The sequence below is a fragment of the Xylaria bambusicola genome, assembly GCF_022495145.1.
Source record: "Xylaria bambusicola strain CBS 139988 unplaced genomic scaffold F5B22scaffold_104, whole genome shotgun sequence".
Taxonomy (NCBI): Eukaryota; Fungi; Ascomycota; class Sordariomycetes; order Xylariales; family Xylariaceae; genus Xylaria; species Xylaria bambusicola.
This window is the reverse complement of record NW_025953657.1, coordinates 27691-48512: the sequence shown is the minus strand read 5'-3', so window position 1 is coordinate 48512 and position 20822 is coordinate 27691. Positions and strand designations below refer to the sequence as shown.

Below are 20822 nucleotides of genomic sequence, written 5' to 3'. Positions count from 1 at the left end.
CTCCAAAACGGCTCAAGTGCACATTTTTGCCCCTCCGGGATGATCATTTCTAATCCCCGTCCAATCACATTCAACAACCTCCTTGACTACCAGTCTGTCGGGACAACATGCTTTATGACTGTAGCCGTTTAATTGGAAGGCAACGTAGGTATGTTTCCCGAACGTCTGTGTTCATCCATCGACTTTACACACCTTAAGACAACCAGCCATAAACACAATGACACCCAGGTTTTTCACTTGCTCGGTGCCAGAATGTGAACGGCCAAGCGTTAGGGGAACTGGTGGTTGTGATAACTGTAACCGCCAATTGTGCGTTGCTCACAGGTCTCCTTCTTTCCACATGTGTAGTGATGTAAGAGAAATCGGCCTCCGTTCCATCTTCTTCGCCGAGACTCATCATGGAACTCTAAGGATCCCTTATTTACGCGAGAATTTTGCAGGTCTTAGACGACGCAGCCTGGGAGTCTCAGATTATGAGCGAGATCGATCGTCTCCGCTCTATGATCAACGACGCGGCTGTATGTAGACACGCGTCCGAACTAAATGGCGGTAGAAGTTGCCATATCGAGCATTCCTCTAAAGTTGAGCCGGGCGCTCTCATGGGATGCGCTAATTATCATGCCCGCATCCGCTTTCACGACGGTTCTCCCTCCTGGCTCATGCGAGTTCCGCGGATTGCGAGCGCCGCTGTTGGTCTTCCAGTCTCGCTAGCAGATTACCTCGTACGCAGCGAATACGCTACTTTGAATTTCCTTGAGACTACTGCAGTGCCAGCGCCGCGAGCTTTTAGTCACGGTATTGCTAGTGATGGTACTGACTACGGTGTCGGCGTAAGCTTCCTTCTCATAGAGGAACTGCCCGGCCGGCCATGGATAGGTCAAGGGGTTTCTGGTAAAGACGCTACACGAGATGAGAAGCTGAAGGTCTGGAATGCCGTCGCTGATATCCTGGCCGAGTTGGAAAAGCACCCGTGGCCAAAGGCAGGGTCTTTGTGCCTTCAATCATCCAGCATCGGCATTTCGGAAGTAGCGAGTGACAGATTTGTCGTCCTTACGCCACAAGGTCCATTTGATACTGCCCTTTCTTATTATACTGCCTTTGCTGAGCAGTATCTGGCGTTGATTGCGGATGATCAGCTCTATACGGAGTATCCTGTAGATGCGTACTTGGTGTATCGCTTTCTTAAAGACAATGCAGTACAGCTGGCCCAAGGAGCCTCGGAAGCACGGGCTCCGGAGAAATTCTTTCTGAAGCATGTCGATGACAAAGGCGACCACATACTACTCGATGAGAATCTCAATATCACTGGGGTTATTGACTGGCAAATGGCACGTCTTGTGCCTCGACGTGAAGCTTTCGGACCATCACTTGTCACCGCGGATATGAGCGCGTTATGTCAGGGCGAGGTCTCTCTAAGCGGCGACGATATCGCATTAGCGGATGCACTGAAGGAGAGGGGATCGCCTGAGCTAGCGAATTGTATGGTTGATGAAAAAGCGAGGAGATTTTTCTGGGGCCTGGCCTTGGAGCCTAAGTGGTCATACGCTCTGCCGTTGGCAAACGCAATACTAAAGGTCTTCGGGGTCGATCAAGAATGGGTGACATGGAGAGAGGTGGCGTTACGTGACTACGAGACTGACGAGAGGTTGAAAGCCCTTATTGACCGCACTGAAACTGAGTAAAGACGGAAGTTCCAGTGCACTCTCGGAAGTAATATTGAATATTTACGGAAACCTCGAAGAAGGGCAAACGTGTCTGCCTATGTGCTCAGATTCAAGTAGTATCCTTCCATGTATATGCCACCTTAGAACATAGATCATTATTACATAAATTTTCTCTCGCTCTGATTGTCTAGTTCCTACAAATACCCAAGTAAGTATCTGTCTCTAGAATAGGAACATTCTAGTCGCCAGAAATTCAACATACCATTGAATCTTCTTAATCTATTTCAACTTCTATGCCCAGTAACCCCCCAAACACCTTTGATGCATACGCTCACAAGATCAAGTACAAGCTGCACAGCAGACTCGGGCCCGTCAATATGCCCGTCCAGAAAATAGCGTTCCCTAACACCTTCTTATCGCGTAACCAACGCGTGCGACTCAGGCGCACGAGGGGTAGCTGGAACATCTGCATAGCGAGAAGATAGCCGCGCAGCTTCTTGAAGATGCACCACATTATCAGCTCGTGGACGCACGCCGACAGGAAGAAGGTAATAAGCGTCGCCGTATGCTTGTTCACGCGCATCGTGGAGATCGAGCTGTGATACACGTGCCGCAGGAGGAAGTTGTGTACCGGCCGGTTCCAGTCGCGCGCAAATTGATCCCAAGATACTTGCGGGTCGTCAGTCACTGAGATTCACAGAGGGTGTTTGAGCAATTATGTTACGAGCAGCGGGCGATGGTAAAGACGGCTTTACAGGTTGACGACTATGAAAGTGGCAATATGTGTATATGAAGAAAAAAGGGAGAAGGAGGTGAGCCAGATAAATGAGAAGCACATACCACTGTTCCACCATGCGTCGTAAAAGCTACGATCCGCAAAGAATGTAAGCTCGGCGAGAATATTGAGTACGGTTTCCCAGATGAGATACCACGCGAGCTATAATGGTAGAAACAAAAGCATCAGTCGTGTCCTCTTCTCAACCTCGATCCGTACAAACCAGAAACGCTCTTCTCATTTCCTAGGATTCCTGATTGCTATTTGGGGGATGGCCAGACTTACCAAATACTCCATCATGAACGGAAAGACGAGATCGCTCAGCATCCAAGGGAACTCGGCGAACCGCTGCGCGGTGGTATACCCCATTTCCTTCATCGCGACAGTGCGAACGACGACAGGGTAAATGAAAGTCTGCGAGATCATAATCATGACGAAGATCACGCCAAACGTAGCCGCCGCCTTCTCGGCTACGTAGAGAAAGTTGATGCTGTCGGAGCGTGGATATTGCAGCTCGTAGACCACGGTGGGGAGGAAGATGTACTCGTAGTGATTCGTGAGGCTCAAGTTGTTAGGATAGTAGTGCGAGGGCTGCGTAGCCTTGCCCTTGAGCTCATCGGCTAAAGCATCGATTTCCCATCTGCGAGTTTGTTGGTATTATGGTACTTCACGCTCTCTTGCGCCAAGCTACTTGCGTTCTCTTACGCATAGGAAGCGCTACAAGATGAGGTATATTAGAAAGGGTAAACCTACTTGATAAGCCTTTCAAACATCATGGCCTGGTCAAGATCAAGAGGTTGTCCGCTTTTGATCGCCCGTGAAATGCTTTCTATATCGTCCGGCTCGTTCGACTGTGACTGTGCTATGGAGTTTCTCCTTTCTCGGTACATGGCTGCTGAGGGACGGCGATCCAAGTGGGAAGTTGAGAGCTCAGACGTCTGAGGCGAAGTTGTGGACTCCCCCGCCACGGTCTGCATGCTGTCGAGCTTTTTCAGTTCCGCAAGGAGGCCTTCCCGCTTCTTATGGATGGAAGACAAGTAGCCGTTGTAGAACGCATATGAGTGTTGCTTCATGAGCATGACGAGACCGTGCAACACAAAGAACACTGTATGCGTCCACGGCCAATCACGAACCAAAGTCAATCCCACCACGCCTATGATGAATAGGGATTGCCAAATCTAGTCGTTCATCAATACTGTGAGGGGACAATAGGGGGTAAGAAGCAACTCTCACGTTCTGGATGATCCATCCCGTTGTATCCCAGTCGAGGCTGTCACGAGCAACAAGGCGCTGGATGATCCAGCTCACACCTGTTAATGTACACATAATGCCGTCCGATATAAAAAGCACGACCACTGTCTGCGTTAGAACTAAGTGGTGTTGTGTCCCACTGTAGTATGGTAACAGTAGCTCTGAGATAGGACTGCCACGATGTAGAGCACTGATACTGACCACGGGTGTTCTAAAGGGAGGGAAGACTCACCATCTCGGCGAAACATAGTCTTCATAATCTCGTTCTTGCCCAAGGGGCTGCCCGTCTTCCGCCAATTGTCTGCCGCCATCTTTATAATCCAGAACACGACCGCAATCCAAAACAGGACGTAGAAGCCGTAAAACGGACTATTCGCCGCATGCTGATTCTGCCTATCGAAGGTTGAAAACTGGCGCGTGAAAAGCAACTCCCTGAATTTGCCATTTGTAGAATGCGTGCCCTTGTTTCGATCACGCTTCGCACCTATTCCGTCAGCCATGGGTGATGGTTGCCGACGCGGCGTATAAATTGGATATAAAGAGAAAAAAATATAGCTCAAATGATTCGATCTCACCTTTTTCAGGGTACATTTTAATGGATCCTGCAAGCTTGAATTGTTTGAGGTATTGCCATTCGTATTATGGCTTTTGACTGATAGAGACTGGTCCTCACAACTTGGCGTTGAGTCCAAGCTTGACTCATTCAAGAATGCCTCAGTGGCCGAGGTATCGTTCGAATCGACAGTTGTCTCACGCTGTAGTGAAACAGGCCTTGGGCGCATCTTCCCAACCGTTCTCTCTATTTCGCTGCTAGCGACTGATAATGTATGAATAGGGCGTTCTGCACTATGGAAAGCGCTCGTTATGGCCTCTGGGGCCTGGCCTATAGTGATAGGGTCCTCCTCAGTTGGTCGAGCATGGTACCCTTTATTACTGGGAGATGTTGAGGCTATTTGCTCTGTTGACATGGTTTGATGACAACTTAGTTTTCAAAGATAAAGTGGTAAACTTAAATTCATATCTGAAATCGAACGATTCAGCGCTGGGCTCTGAAAAGCGTAGTGCCAATCAATTTTGCTATATTCTGTTCCTCACCATGTAAGAAGTATTGAGTATTTCAAAGTTATATGTTATTTGGCAAATGCGACAAAGGCAGTCATATAGGTAGCTATAGGGGATTGTGTCGGTCGGCTGGGACTGTTCGGCACTTTATATCGAGAGCGCGAGCCTCGGCGACGTGGACCTTCGAGTAGCTCCGGACAGGTGACGTTGCACGTTGCACTCGGTCTGTTTCGTCGACCGATCGATAGCCCGACTATCAACTTTGCTAAAGATACCTAGGGTGGCAAGAAGTTATTACGGAGTGGTCTGACGTCGGATCCTTGTTGCCGGAACTTCAGTGCCCCAACTCGACAAAGCCACTTACTTATACGACTTGATTGGCTACCGACGTGGGATAAGCACAAGCTTCTCTCAGAACAGCGGGGTAGCAACGCATTTCTTACAGTATGTACATAAGATATTCGGCTCACCGGTCATTACCATAAGCCGCTTCTACAATAGCGAAGTACAAGGTGTTATGCACTTATTGTGTTTGAATTTGCATACCAAGTTGCGCCTGAGAAAATACATGGGGCTTGAAGCCCGAGAACCTAGACGTACCACCGTCATACCCCAGTAAAATTTTATGTCCCAGTTAATCCCCTCGTAATTAATTGAGTACGCCTAGATCATTTACTGCATCTTTTCATAGGTGGCCATGAGTGAACCTGAAGAAATTATGTCAGTTACTAGACCCCCTGGTTAATGACGTGGATGCTTCTTACCAATGAATGTTGTTACTAGCCGGCTGCGAACTTGGCAAATATCCTCGGGTACTAGCCAGATTGTGGCACCCATTTTTCTGGCGATACTGATGCTAAGCTTGGCGTTCAAGTAAGCTTCCTCATCAGTACGTCCAGAGGTAACGAGTTCGTAATCGACATAAGCGCTCTTCATGCCATTGAGTACATCGAGGAGGAAGATGCCACTGCCGATAGAAGGATCCTTGAAGGAACGAATTGACGAGTTTCGCCCTCCCTTTTGAGACATTTCATTTGCCCACCGCACCATTTCGGCATCTGTGATTTCACGTTTGCCGAGACGTTGAGCTAGGGCGGACAATGTTAGAGTGATATTCTTTCGCATGAGCTGCCAGACCAGACCCAGTGTCAACATCTTCTGTCCGTCAGTAATATCAGCACCTTGAATTCCAACTAGAGAGAAACCATTCTGTTTGCCAAGCTCGACGGCGTAGTTTGTGTTCTCGACGGCTTTGAATTTTAACATCTCTGCTCCAGTAGCTGGGCGTTTGTTCACGTGCCTCCAGTTTACGGAGCCCTTAATTACTTTGTCGTAGGCTTGCAACAGGATGGTACCGTCACGAAGATCGTCGAAGAAGGACACTACAGCTGGTTGTACGTCCAGACTGTTCAACCATAATGTAAACACTCTGGCTTCTCGTTCCCCTTCAGCATCAAAATCTTCCACTTCTTGCTTTTCTTCCTCTGTAATAGGATCTAGCGCGGGGTGATTGTTAAACAGATTGGCGACGAAGGCAAGGTTGAGTTTCGGGTTTCCGGCGACTAGAGACTTCGGGGTAAGGAATTTCCGGCAACCTAGCTTGTCAGCATCGACTAAAACTTCCTCAGCCCGCTGATTCAAGTCCCGGGTCTGCAGAGGGGCTCGGGTACAGCCATAGTCGCGTCCGATTTGTGCGAGTAGAACGGCGTAGTTTTCTGCGTCTTTTACATCGGAAGAAAAGTTCGAAACCCGGCGGTGCCAGCCAGCCGCATTAAGATGATAATTAAACCATCGCAGAAGGATCTGCTCAGGGGGTAAGCGTAGGAACTGTTCTAACGTCTCGTCCTCTTCTAAGAGACGGTACAGCTCTGGGTGGAGCTTAATGTCAATCTTTCCCAAAAGACCTCGACGGATGATCTGCCAGATCAGACCCAGGATCAGATGTTCTCGAACCTCAATAATATCGCCACTACCGATGTTGACAACCGAACAACCGATACCCTTGGCAGACTCAATGACGATGTTGTTGTTCTCTGTCATATGGAAAGCATTGAGTTTCTTGATTTTCTTTCCGGGTACATTTAACACACGCTCATCTATCGTGTCCGGTACGCTATCGTTAATAAGTTTGGCGAGCACTAGGCCGTCCTTACACTCATCGAACATCTCAAAGGTGTCTGTTGGGAAGGGTAGACGATGTCCTATATCCTCATCACCCGCCAAAACAGCATTGATGTGGCGCGTGAATTCGGTTCGCTCATCTTCATTGATGGTGTGGGTGCTATTCGCAAACGAACCGACATGGATCTTGCCAGCACTGGGTTTCGGGGCATGGCCGCGACCGTTACCATGGCGGCCGTTTCCAGTTAATTGGGCAACTATACCAACTGGAGATAGAGGAGGGTTGCTACCACCTGTGCTCATGCGTTTCTGGGCAGGTGATGATTCGCGCAGTTTCGCGATGAGCTAAAACAAGTCAATATACGCTCTCGTAATGAAAAACGCGGGCTGCAGCAAGCCGACTTACGCCGACATAATCTTCCAATTCTACTCTGCGGGATGAGTCTAGCTCAACCTCCTTCAAGGCTTGTCGCACAACATCATAAGGTTGTCTCTCGCTTGCCTGTGTGGCTTTGATGGCGGTGGCCTCATCGATATAGCCCTTGTCATCGGCGTCGAGTTTGCGGAAAGCATCGGCAAAGCCAAAGATATCACCCTGCTGAAATTGAGGGTATTTCCTAGTCGCACAAGTCAGGCTTGGGGAAAAGGGGGCGGATTGGCGGGACAGGCGATGGTTGACAGACATACCTCTGCAGCTTGAGCACATTCATGATTGGAAATATCTTTGTAACTGAGGGTCAATGGGAGGTATCGATAGTTAGGGAAGCTATCTACGTTAGTTATGGGCGTGGAGAGTGTGCCGCGGGCAATCCGTTCGGCTGGTTGCGATTCTGCACAAGGCTTCGGAAGTGTTGGAAGCAATGAAAAGGTCGGGGATTGTTGAAAGAGCGCAGTGATGGAGACGCAGTGTAAGACTAGGTACGTAGGTAGCAGCAGCTCAGCGGTAATATAGCCAGCTAGCCCGCCAGAATTAGGCTTCACTTTAGGCGATGTAGTCGCGATGTGGTCGCGATGTAGGATGGGATCGGTCACGGTCGTCAGGAAGTTGGGGAGAATACAATGGAGACGTAGAGACGAGAATCCGCCTTATTCCAGCTGTCAGCTCGACGTGGTGGAAGCTTGGTGGGGGAGGAGAGGATGAGGCATGAGGGGATGGAGCCCGCTCTCCACTGACCAGCACCGAGCACTGATGTAATGCCCAGACTGCCGCCTGCTGTAGGTACCTAACCTGGGTATAGTAGTATATACCTAATGTAGGTACCTAGGTAGGTAGGTAGGTACCTTTAGTAGGTAACTTTTAGGCGGTACCTGTTTGCCAGTTGAGCGTTTAGGTAGTAGGTATGTACCTAAAGGCTTGGCGGCGTTGCATCAGCCACAATTACTTGCGTAAGGACCCAACGCAAGCATGACACGCAGGCCTTAGGCACCAGAATACTGACCATCCTGGGCGTCTACAGTGATGGTGTCTTAAGGATACTACGTAGATTATTACCTAGGTACCTACTAAAGTACTATGTATATAGAGGTACTGGCCAGCAGTCACCCGTGGGATTGGGATTAGGTACCTACCTGCTGAGATTCTCGGGCAGAGCTCAGGTACTTAACTTAAGTATGTACCTAGGTAGGTACCTATTTATATCAGCACATGGATATGATTGCTCTCAGCGCCAACGCCCCGCCGGACAGCTGCCGGCACTCATTTCCAGCGCTGGGTATCTGAGCTCCCGCCTGTTGAAGCCCAGCCATCATCATCATGTCGGATTCATCCAACTCAAGTCAAGTTGTCATTAAGTGACTGGCTATTGACTAGGTATGAGGATGCATAGGCTACCTAGTTCTTTCACACAAAAATCCATATCCTACTCAGATCGCCAATCTACGTTGCCATACCATGGACTCTCATACAGATAGATATATGCGATGTCGATGGGCATACATAGATCCCGCTCTCTGTAAGAAGTGTTCGGGTGGCCGGCAAAGTTCGTTTCACATCCATTATTCGCCATGTATTCTTCATTAAGCATTTCATTAATGGACATAGCCTGCACTGTTGTCCCAGGCGCCAAAGAGTCCGTCATTATTAAGTACATTCGCCACACTCAGTATAAGTAGTACCTACTCATAACATGTGGGAACATCGTTATGTGCGCATTATCGAAATCTGGCCACTGATTGATCCCATCACAAAACTTCTCTCGTGACGGGCGAACAAGTAGCAGCCTTCAACAGTCCCACCACGTACGACTTTTGAATATCCCGGTTCAAAAGCCGTCCCTCCTCGTTTAGGAGTCCAGACGCCTGGACTATCCGTAGTGGTACCGCGAGCGTCGCTGTCTGCAATCGCCCGATCCCGCGGAACCTAGTTCGATATCGGACGGGACTGGCTTGGGCCTCGCAGTCTTTAGGCCACACCAGTGATCTCGGTAGGGGTGATGGTGAAGTTCTGCAACGGCGCGCTGAATTGGTTGTAAAACGAGACCGCACGCCCTGTGAAGTTCCACCAAGTCGTACTATCCTTGCGTTAGCGACCTTGTCTTCCGTCTGGGCATCACAGTTACGAGGCAGCACTCACGACGAATAGAGGTCGGTGTATCTCAGAGAAACCTGGATTTTGGCGTGGCGCGTGCCGTTGGTTGTGGTATTGCTTGGAAGAAGCTTCGCGACAACGATGGCATCGGTGTCTTCCTCATCTATCCTCTGACAAAGTCTGTAAGGGGAACCCTCGCCGTCACCCGCGCAGTATGCTTTGAAGGCTGGTGTCGCAGGTCTTGATGTGAGATTCGCTTCGCCCGTAATGTTGAAATCTGCCATGATAATCAGTAACTCAGCAACATCAGGACAACTCTAGTCGAACCATAGTAGCAACCCTGTCGCGCACAGCCAGCACTCCATCCTGTAACGGCCCAGTCGTATTCCATACTTTCGGCGGCGATCCTCATGACCATGGCGGATGCGGAGCTCGCGCCCGCTAGGGCAGTAAGAAGAATATCGGCGCGCATTTCAATGACGTTATGAGACTTCTGAGGCGATAAATGAAGCGGTCAAGATGGGAAAGCAAGGTGAGAACTTGTCCCAATTCGGAGACAAAGGGCTTGGTTATATATACATGTACTAGGTTCTCCGAGATTCAATGTTGGTCGCATTCCTGAGCCTTGCCCCCTTTTGCCAGTGGATCGTCAATGAACGGTGGTTGCATACCTGCCGCAAATGTAACCGTTCGATGCTACCCCTGTTCGTTTCTGGACTTACACGGCTAAGTTGCTGTTTATTGGAGCAAACATGCGGCCAAGTTGGTAGGTAATGCTGCTATGCTAGGATCGAGGGATTGCAGATCCGGCCGTTTCTACATACATAGTAGGTCCATAGTAACCAGCGCGACTTTTGTTTCGGGGCCCAACTGGGTCCCGGGTTTCATGGTACCCATGTCTACACCTCACTCTGCCAGGTTCAATTAAAAGCATTGGGAATCATTCATGTTTGCAGATTCATTGTAGCGTACAAAGGAGTTTGCGAAGTCCATTAAGAATGGATACGTGGTAATACCTGCGAGGGATATGTACGTACTACTCCGTACCCAGCCTAATAGGGATGACGATTCCAGATATGCGCCGACGATACTGAGTGGGCAGATCCCGAAGGACTAGCGCTTTCTGGTGCTTGTTTTACCAACATAGGGCAGTTGATAGGGCCCTTTTTCGAGACGAGTGCCAGTCCGTTTCGCTCATGCACCACTCACGCGTAGGCGTAGCCAGATGTTGAACACGGATGTCTCTTCTACGGTACAGATATGGTACTACGCTACCTCAGTACCAGCCTCGTTTCTTCTCAAGAGCAACTCTCAAGAAAGCGCCCTGGCGTTGCGCATGACTACAATATAATGAGTCCAATATAATTGAGGGATCAACATAGACCCTTACATTCTCGTATCAATATCTGTGGGGCCTTCGTGACCAAAACGCACCATCCCTTGCCGATCCGAGCGCGTCCCTATTTCCTGCGAACGATCCGTCGGTGCACAATAATCCACTTTCGGACGCTATTACCGTTCTAGCACGGTGACTCCTAAGTATGCCGGACTTCTGCGGCGGAAATGTCGTGCAACTCGAGCTGTTGGGATTATGATACCTTGGGAGGCTTTATCACATCGCCAATACAACACGCCTCTATCGCTCTACTTTGACTACCCAGATACGAACAATTTGATCCTTTTTTGGAACGGGATTGATGTCTTGCTGCGGTCATTGGAACCAACGAGCTGGTTCAACAATGAAGCCTACAACCTATCACAGCGGCGAATAGACGAGAAGAGGATTGTCACTGGCTGTGCAATTCAGCGCTGGGCGCTTCATACCTTTATCACACTGGACACAAGCCCGACAGCTATTTGAGGGCGGGCCATTTTCCGGTGCCTGTCATGCAAGCAATTGGCTTCCCACAAAAGTTCTGCTACTTCTCTGTAGGTTCATACCAAGTATGGGAGTATTGGCTTCACTGTGGCGCCTACAGTCAATTCAACGAGTCACCGCTTTCCTCGTCCTCCTTCAGCTCTTTTTCACTTAGCTCCGTCCTTGAGTATGAGGTGTAAAACAAGGATGTTTCGTCCCAAAAGCTCTTTGCTGCATGATTAGGTCGACTTCATTGGAATGCGCCTGTTATATATAGCTGTTTAACTAGGACTGCGTCATTTCTGCTTCTAGTAGAGGTAGACTTAACCATTCATAGGTACATTGACTGACCGAGGCAGTGGCCACGTGGACGAGCATGCCATTTAGGCCAATTGCATTAAACTACAGGATTTCATCCTACGTAGTTAAGGCCTTATCCCGACTTAATGTCTCGCAGCAAACAAATTGCGTAAATAGGTATGAGTTTGCTGCTCTCTCTGTTGTTGCTATTTTGGCTTCGCATGACGTCTACCTATGGAGAATGGCGATATGAGTATCCTTGTTCAGCAGCATGCCCATAGATGCACAAACATCTTTCGAACGTGACACCAACGCATCAGCCTCCCCACTGCATGTCCTCGTGGGATAGATGAGACCTGTTCTGATAGTCGGGCCGGATCGTGCTAGAGATTTCGTGCCAACCAGCAAGCTGGGCAAATACGGCCGTATTTACTCAGCCCAACCTAATTGCTGGACACCGCCCAACTTTTGTCCTGATTAAAAGCGAACAAGCGCTAGCGCAGATGAGCCATCAGATATGACAGAAACATATATTCCTCAGTCACGACTTGCTATGAACGCATAATGCGATCCCAGTCAATGACAATATCATGCCAATCCATGTATCTATCGCTTGATGAGAAATGCTTCACTCTATAGACGGGGTTGATGGAAACTCACTGCGATCAATTACTTTCTTCTCTACCCACCAGTCACCAAGTACAGTGAATAGGAATGCCAATGTGTTTACAATAGGAACGGTCAGGCTTAGCTCTACAAACTCATCAGTCACCAATGTCTACAGGATCTACAAGCAAGTGAACTCACCAGCCTGGCCGATGAGGAGGAAGAACCACACACTCCCAGTGAGATTTATCAAGAGAGGTACGGCATATCCGGGATTTCGCAACAGGTCAACGACAGCGAAGAACGTGCCGTAAAGCTTGCTCTTCAGCCAGCTCGCCTTGACATCGTCCCTCTCAAGGAGTGGATGAGCAGGCGGGTTGTGAGTCTTGGCTGCGCGACGAATGAAGGGAGTCGTCAGCCCCCAAGCTATCCCGACAAGCAGGAAGCCTGCCACGTAGTTGATTGCTGGCGGATGAGGTGGTGCAACTGATGACGACATTATAGGAGAGATATATTGATCTTTAGAAAGACATAGCAGACAAGCAACACTCGTCTCTGACAGTAGATAGATAGTATTACATAGATTAGTCCTTGTACTATGCCCATCAGTAGGAGGTGAGTTGGCTGATTTAATTGTGGCTTAACAGTGGCTATGGCTTGATGACCGCCAAGAGTGTGGCTAAGTTCTCAACGAGACAACCTGTCCATGACGCCCTCTTGATGAACCACTTTTAACACAAAACTGAAAAAACGAAATCAATGCTAAGTTGATCCAGTCCCCGAGGCTTCGCGATGTTTATGCCATCCACCGCCGATGATCTACGTAGATCGTAACTCAAACTACGACACGAAAACAATCTTTGTGGAAGGAGAGTAGATACTGACCTATGCTCTTTTCGGTTTCTCTCTAGTACGATTGATGATTCATCAAGTTTCACGAGGCCGCAATCAATCCACTTATGGACAATCCGATGTATGCGAACATGAGAAATGTAGGTAGTCACAATACAGTATTCTTTAGGCTCGCCGTACATTTTCGTATCCTTCCAAGGTTCTCGATTGTGAGCTTCGACCCCCTGCATCACGTTGATCGACAGGGAAATCATTACGCTTCCACCTTGCAAGCCTAATGACAATCCGATCTCTGTCCAAGCTAGCACTTCAGCTGGCCACTTAGAGAGTTGAAATGGCCAAACGATCAGACTAAGTTGGGTCTGGAGATCGTACCTTTGAGGATTGTGCACGATCGTGCCGAATCCCATGTTATCCGACCTCTCGAATACCGTATGGTCGGACCCTTCCTTGAAGTTAATCCACTAATTCATCAAGGGTTTGAACGTGAACGAAGGTATTTGTTTTGGTGGGCTATCGACCTGTGAAGAACGGAAAGCTTCATTGCTATCATATGTGATCTGATAATTACTTACAGGGTATTAAGCTTTTCTTGGTGTATTTTGACGCGTTGGCAAACCTCATCTGACATCCTGAGTCATCGTTCTAGGCATGATAGGTCAGTTAGAGCTCACCGTTTTAGGAAACATGAGACAAAGCCCTCCCGCCTCTTCTGTATATCATGAATCACCTCTTGGGTCTAATGTCGGGGTTGGTGTCAATTCTTTGACCTCCATCTGCTTCTGTGTAGTTTAGCCTTGTGTTTAGTAATGCTGGAAGTAGTAACATCACTATGGAATATGGAAGGCCTACCTGAGCCAATAAACTTAGAGCAAGCAGTAGCTGATTCACTACGCAGTCGGATTGCCACTTATGTAGGGTTAATTATATTCAGGTTGGTCAAGCGTGATACTTCCAGACCTTTGACAATTACTGAATAATACCACAGATCCATGTTATCGGAACTGCCATCCGTGTCCATCTACTGTCTATTGCCTGTTCTCCAGAGAGATCAACGTCAGTTGCTATCCATTTTGCGTATTAGTTGCTGAGTGATGATGATATTACTCGAGCTATCACATAGTCATTGGCGTCATAACCGAGTCGTAAGGCAATATATGAGCATAGGAGGACAGCTTTGCTGCAGAATACACCTATGATTAGCCAATATCCCAGCAGAAAAGAACCGAGTATCAGTCCTGAATTGAAGCATAAAAACTCAAGAGATTCCAGCTAAAGTTGCTAACGCGTTCATCCCACCCGTCAACAATCAGCACTCAATAATCACATTCATATCACCACCAGATGCAATCGACGCACAGAATCGTCTCATCCGCACGCCAAAGACTTATCTCACCTTTTACTTTTAACAAACAAACATACTCCAAAATGGCTTCTGAAGCTCAGGTCGCCGGCGGTCACAAGGCCAACATCAACAACCCTAAGACCTCTGACGAGGCCAAGCAGCACTCTCGCGAAGTTCTTGACAAGGAGTTCAGCGGCGGCGACGGTAAGCTTACTACCTTATTCACATACATTATATGGATATATACCATATCGTATGATGATGGAAGGAAGAACGCTACTGATCATATCATATAGTCCCCGGTGCCAGCGACAACCAAGACAAGAACCCCAACAACGTCGCGAGAGGTCTTAAGGCCACTATCAACAACCCCAGAGTCTCTGATGAGGCTAAGGAGAGTGCCAAGGAGCGACTCAACCAGATGTAATAGGTTCTAGGTTGATATTCTGGATGCAAGAGGGATATATATAACGGATCAGTAATATGAGATACCAGATGTACGATTAGTTATTATGGTTATGCGAACCTAATGCGGATTAGGGGTTGAGAGCGAGAGTAGGGAATAGTAATCGTCTTCGAAATATCGTGCTCATTTCTACAGTGCATACACATAGTTCTCTATGATGATTGATGTATGGTTAACTAATCAGCAAGCCAAGATGAAGCTATACCAAATCAATGGTGGAACCATTCATCTCTACTACAACATAGTTTCTGTTTGAAGGCTATATTTGCACAGTAGCAATATATTAAAGCTACAGTTTGCGGATAAATTTCAACGTGTCAAGTAGGAATAGGAACTTTTAGGATATGCAAATATGTGAATAGTTCTTATTTGGACCGGTAACATACTACATAGCTGCCTAGCGCTTAGGGTACCCAAGTAGTGTTTTCGCTGTGCCGACCAAGACAAGGAGTAGAAGCGAAGCTTAGATAACCTTCAAAATCACTTCTCATGACCCTTATTGATACTATGAATCAGTACCCCTGACAGCCTAAAAGAGCGCATGGTAGGACACATCATATGTCACGTAGATGAAGGAGCTCGGAGACAGTGAAGCTTGATCAAGAATTGATATTGGCGGGACTCAGTTCGCGGTATTCTGGGTTCACGATATTTGGTATTATGTTTATATCATCGATCCGTAATGTACAGAGCGGGGAGCATCGATTAATCCCAGGCTCTCGTAATGTTCATATGTTTCTATGTGGCTAATCATTCAAAGAGTTGCAGCTGCCTCGGCGGCGCCCACGACTTTGAATGTCTTTTTGCTCGTCCAATTAATTTCGACGTCATGCGCCCATTCCATGTAACGTGCCCAGCCTGCATCGGCAAGTCAGTACAACATGAAGAACGAGGTCCAGGGGAAAGCTAGCGCCGACGTACTCCAATACGCGAACTTGCGACCAAAATACTTCCCGGCAAAAGGGACTAGTATCATTGTTAGGAGGAGCTGGAGCTGCTCGAGGCTCTGTTCCCACTCTTTCTGGGCATCGTAGTCATCGTCGGACTCGAAACTTTCGGTAGAAGACGAGGGCAGAGAGTCGACGTCGTCCAGATCAGAGACGGAGAGGTCAGGTATGGCGAAGGAGTCGGAGAGAGACATGATGTCGCTCGGGGCAGGCGATGTTGCGGGCTGTACGTAGGTTCGGGGATAAAGCAGCGTTCGGAGCGCTGCTAACTGGAAGCCTGATAATACATCTGACTGGGCCGCCGGAGGAAGACGAGGAAGAGAGTGTGACGGGGATGGGACGCGTTCGGCGTAAAGCTTGAAGCTCGCTGGTGGGCGAGGACGTCGTTGTTGGACGACGAGTACCTACTGCGCTTCTTCGTAGATGTCGTCAGTCGGGCTTGGCAGTTAGAGGGCTGTTGTCGATAACCTTCAATTGCAGGCCGGTTTTGCGGGATCGGAGATAGCGGTGCTGTCAAACTGAAATGGAGACACCATTACCTACTACCGAAGGTACATCTGAGGCACATTGCTAGCAGTGCAAGATACGGCTTACCAGCTGGTATCAGCATGTACTTCCGCTACCCACATAAGGTAGATATAGATGTATTTACTGGACATTTTCACGGAAGGGCGGCGGTCGAGGCTTCTGACGGGCCGTCGACGATGGGCACCTGGAGGCATTCGATGTATCTATGTACTACTTACTTGGCTTCGCATGCTTAGAGTTTCTCGAAACATTATTATATACTCTATCGCACCCTTCGTCATCGCTGTTATCCAGCCCAGCCCAGCCCATCCTGACTCCTCTCCTCCAACTTCCTACCTATTCAAAGAGAAACATCACAACAACAACAAGTTGCAGCCGATTCCTCGAAATCTCGTCCACCTAAGGGTTAGTCGTCTGTCTCATATCCAGCGCAACAAGCTCGTCGCACGCAGCCAGTCGCATACACGCCGCCTGAACGAGGTGTTCAAGCAACATGGATCCCCCAGACACCGCAAGTGTAAGCCAGCCCTCCTCCCGTTTATTCACTTGTTACATGTGTAATGTGTTGTCATGTCGCACTGTCTTTTTTCCATCTCCCCCTCTACTCCGTACCCTCTCTCGCCTCTCTCCTTCACTAGTGTAGGTAGTAGCTCACCCATCCCGTCCGTGCTTCCTTCTTGCTTCTTCTTGTCCTACCACGCTACGCTGCCTGTGACCTGTCGCTGCCCGTCTTATCGCCTACACACCCCCCTCTGCCCCGTCCCGTACCAGTGTGGTACCACCACCCACTATCGCATCCCCTGTCCACAGCTCGACAGTCAGCCAGGAGGCTTCAGTGCGTGCCCCTCCCCCCCCCCGGCCCTCTTTCCCCCTCCAATCCAGTCCCAGCTCTGTGCGCCCCACCAAAAACCACCGTCTCTTTAGAAATTCATGACTCAAGCTCCAAAAAGAGTCATCGTCACGCCAGCAACATAATTCTATTTCGCCTCTGCTCTTGCCTCCTCCTCGTCTAGCAATTTCCATCTCTGCAAGCACGTGATCACCTAACCTGCAGGTATTGCCCTTCCTTCCTATTGGGTCATCGCACATCTCCATCTCTTAGCTTGTTTCTCAACGTTACCTCACCTCTGCAAACATTCGACCTTTTCACAACAGGGTCACCACATACTAATCCGCTATTCAGGAAGAGCGGCCTAATTTACCCGACCGCAAATCGCGCAAATCCGTCGTCTTCAGTTCCGAAGCTATTGTAGTTCAGCCCGACGGACAGCTCACCATGTCGTCCACCGAGGAGAACAAGGAGGCCACCGCCATCTCTCATTCCACCCCTGCTGAAGAAGAGGAGCCTACAACACCACCTGAGGATGGTGGCGCCCTAGATCTTGGAAAGAAGAAGAAGAAGAAGCCCAAGAAGGACGCTGCCGAGGATGGCGAGGCGCCCGCCGACGACGCCGCTGCCGCCGATGGTGGTATTGACCCAACGCTCAAGAAAAAGAAGAAGAAGAAGCCCAAGACGAATGATGATGAATTCGCCGCCAAACTGGCTGCCTTGAACCTCGATAAAGAGGGTGAAGACAACGGAGATGAGCAAGCTGGCGATCCGGAGAAGGGCACTGGTATCTGGCAACATGACCAGACAACCCCCATCCCCTATAGCATGCTCCTGGATCGTTTCTACAGTCAACTTGCCGAGAAGAACCCCGACCACGCTTCTACAGGCTCTCGAAGCTACAAGATCCCACCTCCTCAGTGCCTTCGTGAAGGCAACAAAAAGACGATTTTTGCCAACATTGAAGAAATCACGAAGCGAAGTGAGTGCAGATAGAGACTTTCGAATCTCACACCAACGTGCAACTTTTCTTGAGATCACTCGCTAACAAATCTACAGTGAAGCGAAGCTCGGAACATGTTACCGCCTATCTGGTAAGTCTTCCGCTTTCTGTCTTCACTTTCTTATATCCGCAGAGACGTGATTTACTAACTGGCCTCAGTTCACGGAATTAGGTACAACGTGAGTACATGCTACATGATTGCGCTTTTGGTTTAATCACCGGAGCGCTCTATTGCCATGTTCTACATATTTTCTACGGTGCTGACTGAAATGGCAACAGTGGCTCAGTGGACGGATCAAAACGTTTGGTTATCAAGGGCCGCTTCCAACAGTATGTTTCTACTACCGTAGCACTCTGATACAACGACTAAAACAATGCAGGAAACAACTTGAGAGTATGTTAAGGAAATACATCATCGAGTACGTCACATGTCGTACTTGCAAGAGTCCCGACACAACCCTCGAGAAGGGAGAGAACCGTCTATGTGAGTTCAAACCCTTTATTTCCCCGCAAATTCGCAACCTGGCATAGCCATGGACAAATCCACATACCAACGTCATGAGATTGCAAGTGGAAAGATAACTAACGAAAAGGATTTAGATTTCATGACTTGCAATAGTGTACGTACTAATTCTCAATATCTGAGTTATCCTGTCTGCTCCTCGATGGCAAGAAAGACTAGCCTCGGTGGAGCTGCGCCACCCCTTAAGAAGTCAACCGTCTCATGTTCGCGAGGGACTTATACTTACTTTCTATCTAGTGCGGTTCGCGTCGTTCTGTTACCGCTATCAAGAGTGGTTTCACAGCCCAGGTTGGCAAGAGGAAAAAGATGCAGTAAATGTTTTAATGGACTGCTCGGAATTCTGTCTTTCATTTTTCGGGCGCATGGTATCTGTTTCTGAACGTATTGGACGCATTTGGGCCCAGGAAGGATTATATGGAATGAGATTCATGATATAACACAATGTTGATGATGTGACACTGTGTTCACGTTCATGGCCTGGTGGCCTGGAATATGCGGTTATACTAGTCATCCTTGCCACGAGACTATCCGTGATTGATTACCTATGATAGAATCCCATTCTTGAGAGTATCACATACTGCTATCAGTTTAGTCATCGTGGAAATTCACATCTTCAACTCCCAAGACATCTACAAAGTTACAACGGCTCCTCGTAGATGTTGTCTGCATTTCTATGGCTTAGGTTGACTCAAATAGAGCAATAGTAGCAAAACTGTACTCAAGCCCGACACGGCGTGCCCAAGGGTGTATACTAGTGGAACTAACCGATAATGTAGCAAGAAAACTATCTGAGTAACTTACCACAGGCCACATATGTCTCTTCAAGGATCAGGGGCCCATATGCTGTCTCTCCTCAATAGTTAACACTATAGTTTGAAAAGTAGAACCAACTATAGCGCACAATCTGCGGTCGGGCCTTGTTTTTACTGGCTTGGCTACTGCGCTGTGTCGCTGTTGCGTGTATTTCACGGGGCGATAATGGATTGTTTTGCGTCAAAAATTCTCATATACGTAGTAGATAGATAGACTGCCTGCCCTTTGTTTATTGGCATGCTGCGAAAGGGGGGGTGATCGTATATATTCATAAATATATTCATATACATGACTAGATTTGCTATCATGACGATTCCTTGTCCTCAGCCGCGGTCCCGTTGACCTCTTCCTCATTTTCTTGATTGGCCTTCACGATGATGTCTAATACATCTACGAACCGATGTCTCATGTCCTCATCCCCCTCGTCTTCGTCGTCGCTGTCGTATTCGTCGAGACTGACGCGCGTCACGTTGATGTATATGTCCGCCATGCCGAGGATGCTGATATTCCACTCGTCTTGGGGCACGGCCATGTCGTGGTAGTATTTCATGTCCCTCCAGCTGTCGAAGCAGTAGGACGATGCTTGCTCAGTCGTTTTGTACGTCAACGGGCGGAACTTCTCTCTTGTCCCCTCTGCCGTGGGATCGTTTTGCTTGTCTACTATGGTAAGGAGCGGGTTATTAGGATTCTGTAGTGGCGAGACTTTGACCGGGTGTAGGCAGAATCTCAATGGCGCGCATTTTATTCCATCACTGAGCTCGTCGTGGTCGTGGTCTAGATCGCTGAGACGCACCAAGGCAATTGAGAACATGCGGTTCGTGTCAGGACCGTACTCGTAGCAGAATAAAGTGCCGCTTAAAGAACTATAGTGCGGCCTAATTACGCCGTCTATGAAAGATATGCTGACGTTATTTAGCGTCCGGCTTGACCATTGGTATGCTGTGGAATGCCTTCTTATGATCATATCGCCAGGGGCGGCTGGGGGGAGGATCAGCGGTTGAATGGTAAATTTCTTCATCTGAGCAGCTAGTTGTGAACCTGACAATCCAGTGTGGGTGAATCTGTCGCCGATGACTACCTCTCCAGTCCTGGAAGTGTGGTCGTTGGTATCAGCCAATGGTAAGGCTGCATAGTGAAACGTAGACTCGTTCCATACTCCGCAGAGAAGGACGATATGGCGGATATAGAGAATTCGGACTACGAAAATTAGTAATCACCGTGAGAAAAAAAAAAGGGGGGGGGGGGGGGGGGGGGGGGCGGGCGGGGGGGGGGGGTAAAAAAACAAAACTAATGCGACAAATATAAAAAGATTCCCGGGGCTAGTGAAACAAACAACGGGGGGCATAAAAGTG

The 20822-nt window shown here is 48.6% G+C and overlaps 10 protein-coding genes across 10 annotated transcripts in view; 3 read left to right on the top strand and 7 right to left on the bottom strand.

The window, feature by feature from the left end:
* The first annotated feature begins 150 nt into the window (after positions 1–150).
* Positions 151–1838, top strand: F5B22DRAFT_44568 (uncharacterized protein). The gene has a single exon (XM_047971915.1). It carries the CDS (start codon positions 474–476, stop codon positions 1680–1682), a length of 1209 nt encoding a protein of 402 aa, XP_047824736.1. The 5' UTR covers positions 151–473; the 3' UTR covers positions 1683–1838.
* Positions 1839–1995: 157 nt separating this feature from the next.
* Positions 1996–4658, bottom strand: F5B22DRAFT_652688 (MBOAT family protein; the record flags this gene model as incomplete). Its single annotated transcript, XM_047979651.1, has 7 exons — positions 1996–2333; positions 2505–2601; positions 2725–3079; positions 3193–3617; positions 3673–3794; positions 3923–4166; positions 4266–4658. The coding sequence occupies 7 exons, from the start codon at positions 4656–4658 to the stop codon at positions 1996–1998; spliced, it is 1974 nt and encodes a 657-aa protein (XP_047824735.1).
* Positions 4659–5149: 491 nt separating this feature from the next.
* Positions 5150–7719, bottom strand: F5B22DRAFT_44578 (calponin homology domain-containing protein). Its single transcript, XM_047971916.1, has 4 exons — positions 7561–7719; positions 7280–7490; positions 5517–7218; positions 5150–5459 (listed from the first exon to the last, which is right to left on the bottom strand). The coding sequence occupies exons 1-4, from the start codon at positions 7581–7583 to the stop codon at positions 5425–5427; spliced, it is 1971 nt and encodes a 656-aa protein (XP_047824734.1). The 5' UTR covers positions 7584–7719; the 3' UTR covers positions 5150–5424.
* A 1399-nt stretch (positions 7720–9118) lies between these two features.
* Positions 9119–10431, bottom strand: F5B22DRAFT_44506 (uncharacterized protein). The gene is made up of 3 exons (XM_047971907.1): positions 9728–10431; positions 9446–9677; positions 9119–9383 (listed from the first exon to the last, which is right to left on the bottom strand). Exons 1-3 carry the CDS (start codon positions 9870–9872, stop codon positions 9275–9277), a joined length of 486 nt encoding a protein of 161 aa, XP_047824733.1. The 5' UTR covers positions 9873–10431; the 3' UTR covers positions 9119–9274.
* Positions 10432–12099: 1668 nt separating this feature from the next.
* F5B22DRAFT_640602 (uncharacterized protein) lies at positions 12100–12663 on the bottom strand (the record flags this gene model as incomplete). The annotated part of the gene is made up of 3 exons (XM_047977869.1): positions 12100–12164; positions 12219–12311; positions 12366–12663. The coding sequence occupies 3 exons, from the start codon at positions 12661–12663 to the stop codon at positions 12100–12102; spliced, it is 456 nt and encodes a 151-aa protein (XP_047824732.1).
* A 1781-nt stretch (positions 12664–14444) lies between these two features.
* F5B22DRAFT_652684 (conidiation protein 6) lies at positions 14445–14788 on the top strand (the record flags this gene model as incomplete). The annotated part of the gene is made up of 2 exons (XM_047979650.1): positions 14445–14565; positions 14658–14788. 2 exons carry the CDS (start codon positions 14445–14447, stop codon positions 14786–14788), a joined length of 252 nt encoding a protein of 83 aa, XP_047824731.1.
* Positions 14789–15172: 384 nt separating this feature from the next.
* Positions 15173–16508, bottom strand: F5B22DRAFT_631738 (uncharacterized protein). The gene is made up of 2 exons (XM_047976640.1): positions 15749–16508; positions 15173–15685 (listed from the first exon to the last, which is right to left on the bottom strand). Exons 1-2 carry the CDS (start codon positions 15966–15968, stop codon positions 15582–15584), a joined length of 324 nt encoding a protein of 107 aa, XP_047824730.1. The 5' UTR covers positions 15969–16508; the 3' UTR covers positions 15173–15581.
* On the top strand, positions 16509–19673 carry F5B22DRAFT_631735 (domain found in IF2B/IF5-domain-containing protein). The gene is made up of 8 exons (XM_047976639.1): positions 16509–16819; positions 17486–18113; positions 18191–18225; positions 18294–18313; positions 18414–18464; positions 18515–18618; positions 18735–18754; positions 18895–19673. Exons 1-8 carry the CDS (start codon positions 16796–16798, stop codon positions 18970–18972), a joined length of 960 nt encoding a protein of 319 aa, XP_047824729.1. The 5' UTR covers positions 16509–16795; the 3' UTR covers positions 18973–19673.
* F5B22DRAFT_631726 (uncharacterized protein) lies at positions 19674–20703 on the bottom strand. Its single transcript, XM_047976638.1, has one exon. The coding sequence runs from the start codon at positions 20486–20488 to the stop codon at positions 19775–19777; it is 714 nt and encodes a 237-aa protein (XP_047824728.1). The 5' UTR covers positions 20489–20703; the 3' UTR covers positions 19674–19774.
* Positions 20580–20822, bottom strand: part of F5B22DRAFT_640600 (heterokaryon incompatibility protein-domain-containing protein) — a gene marked incomplete at both ends in the record, with an annotated part of 1422 nt that continues 1179 nt past the window's right edge. The window contains one exon of the mRNA XM_047977868.1: positions 20580–20667. Coding sequence (XP_047824727.1) covers positions 20580–20667 — 88 coding nt within the window. The remainder of the gene's footprint in view (positions 20668–20822) is intronic.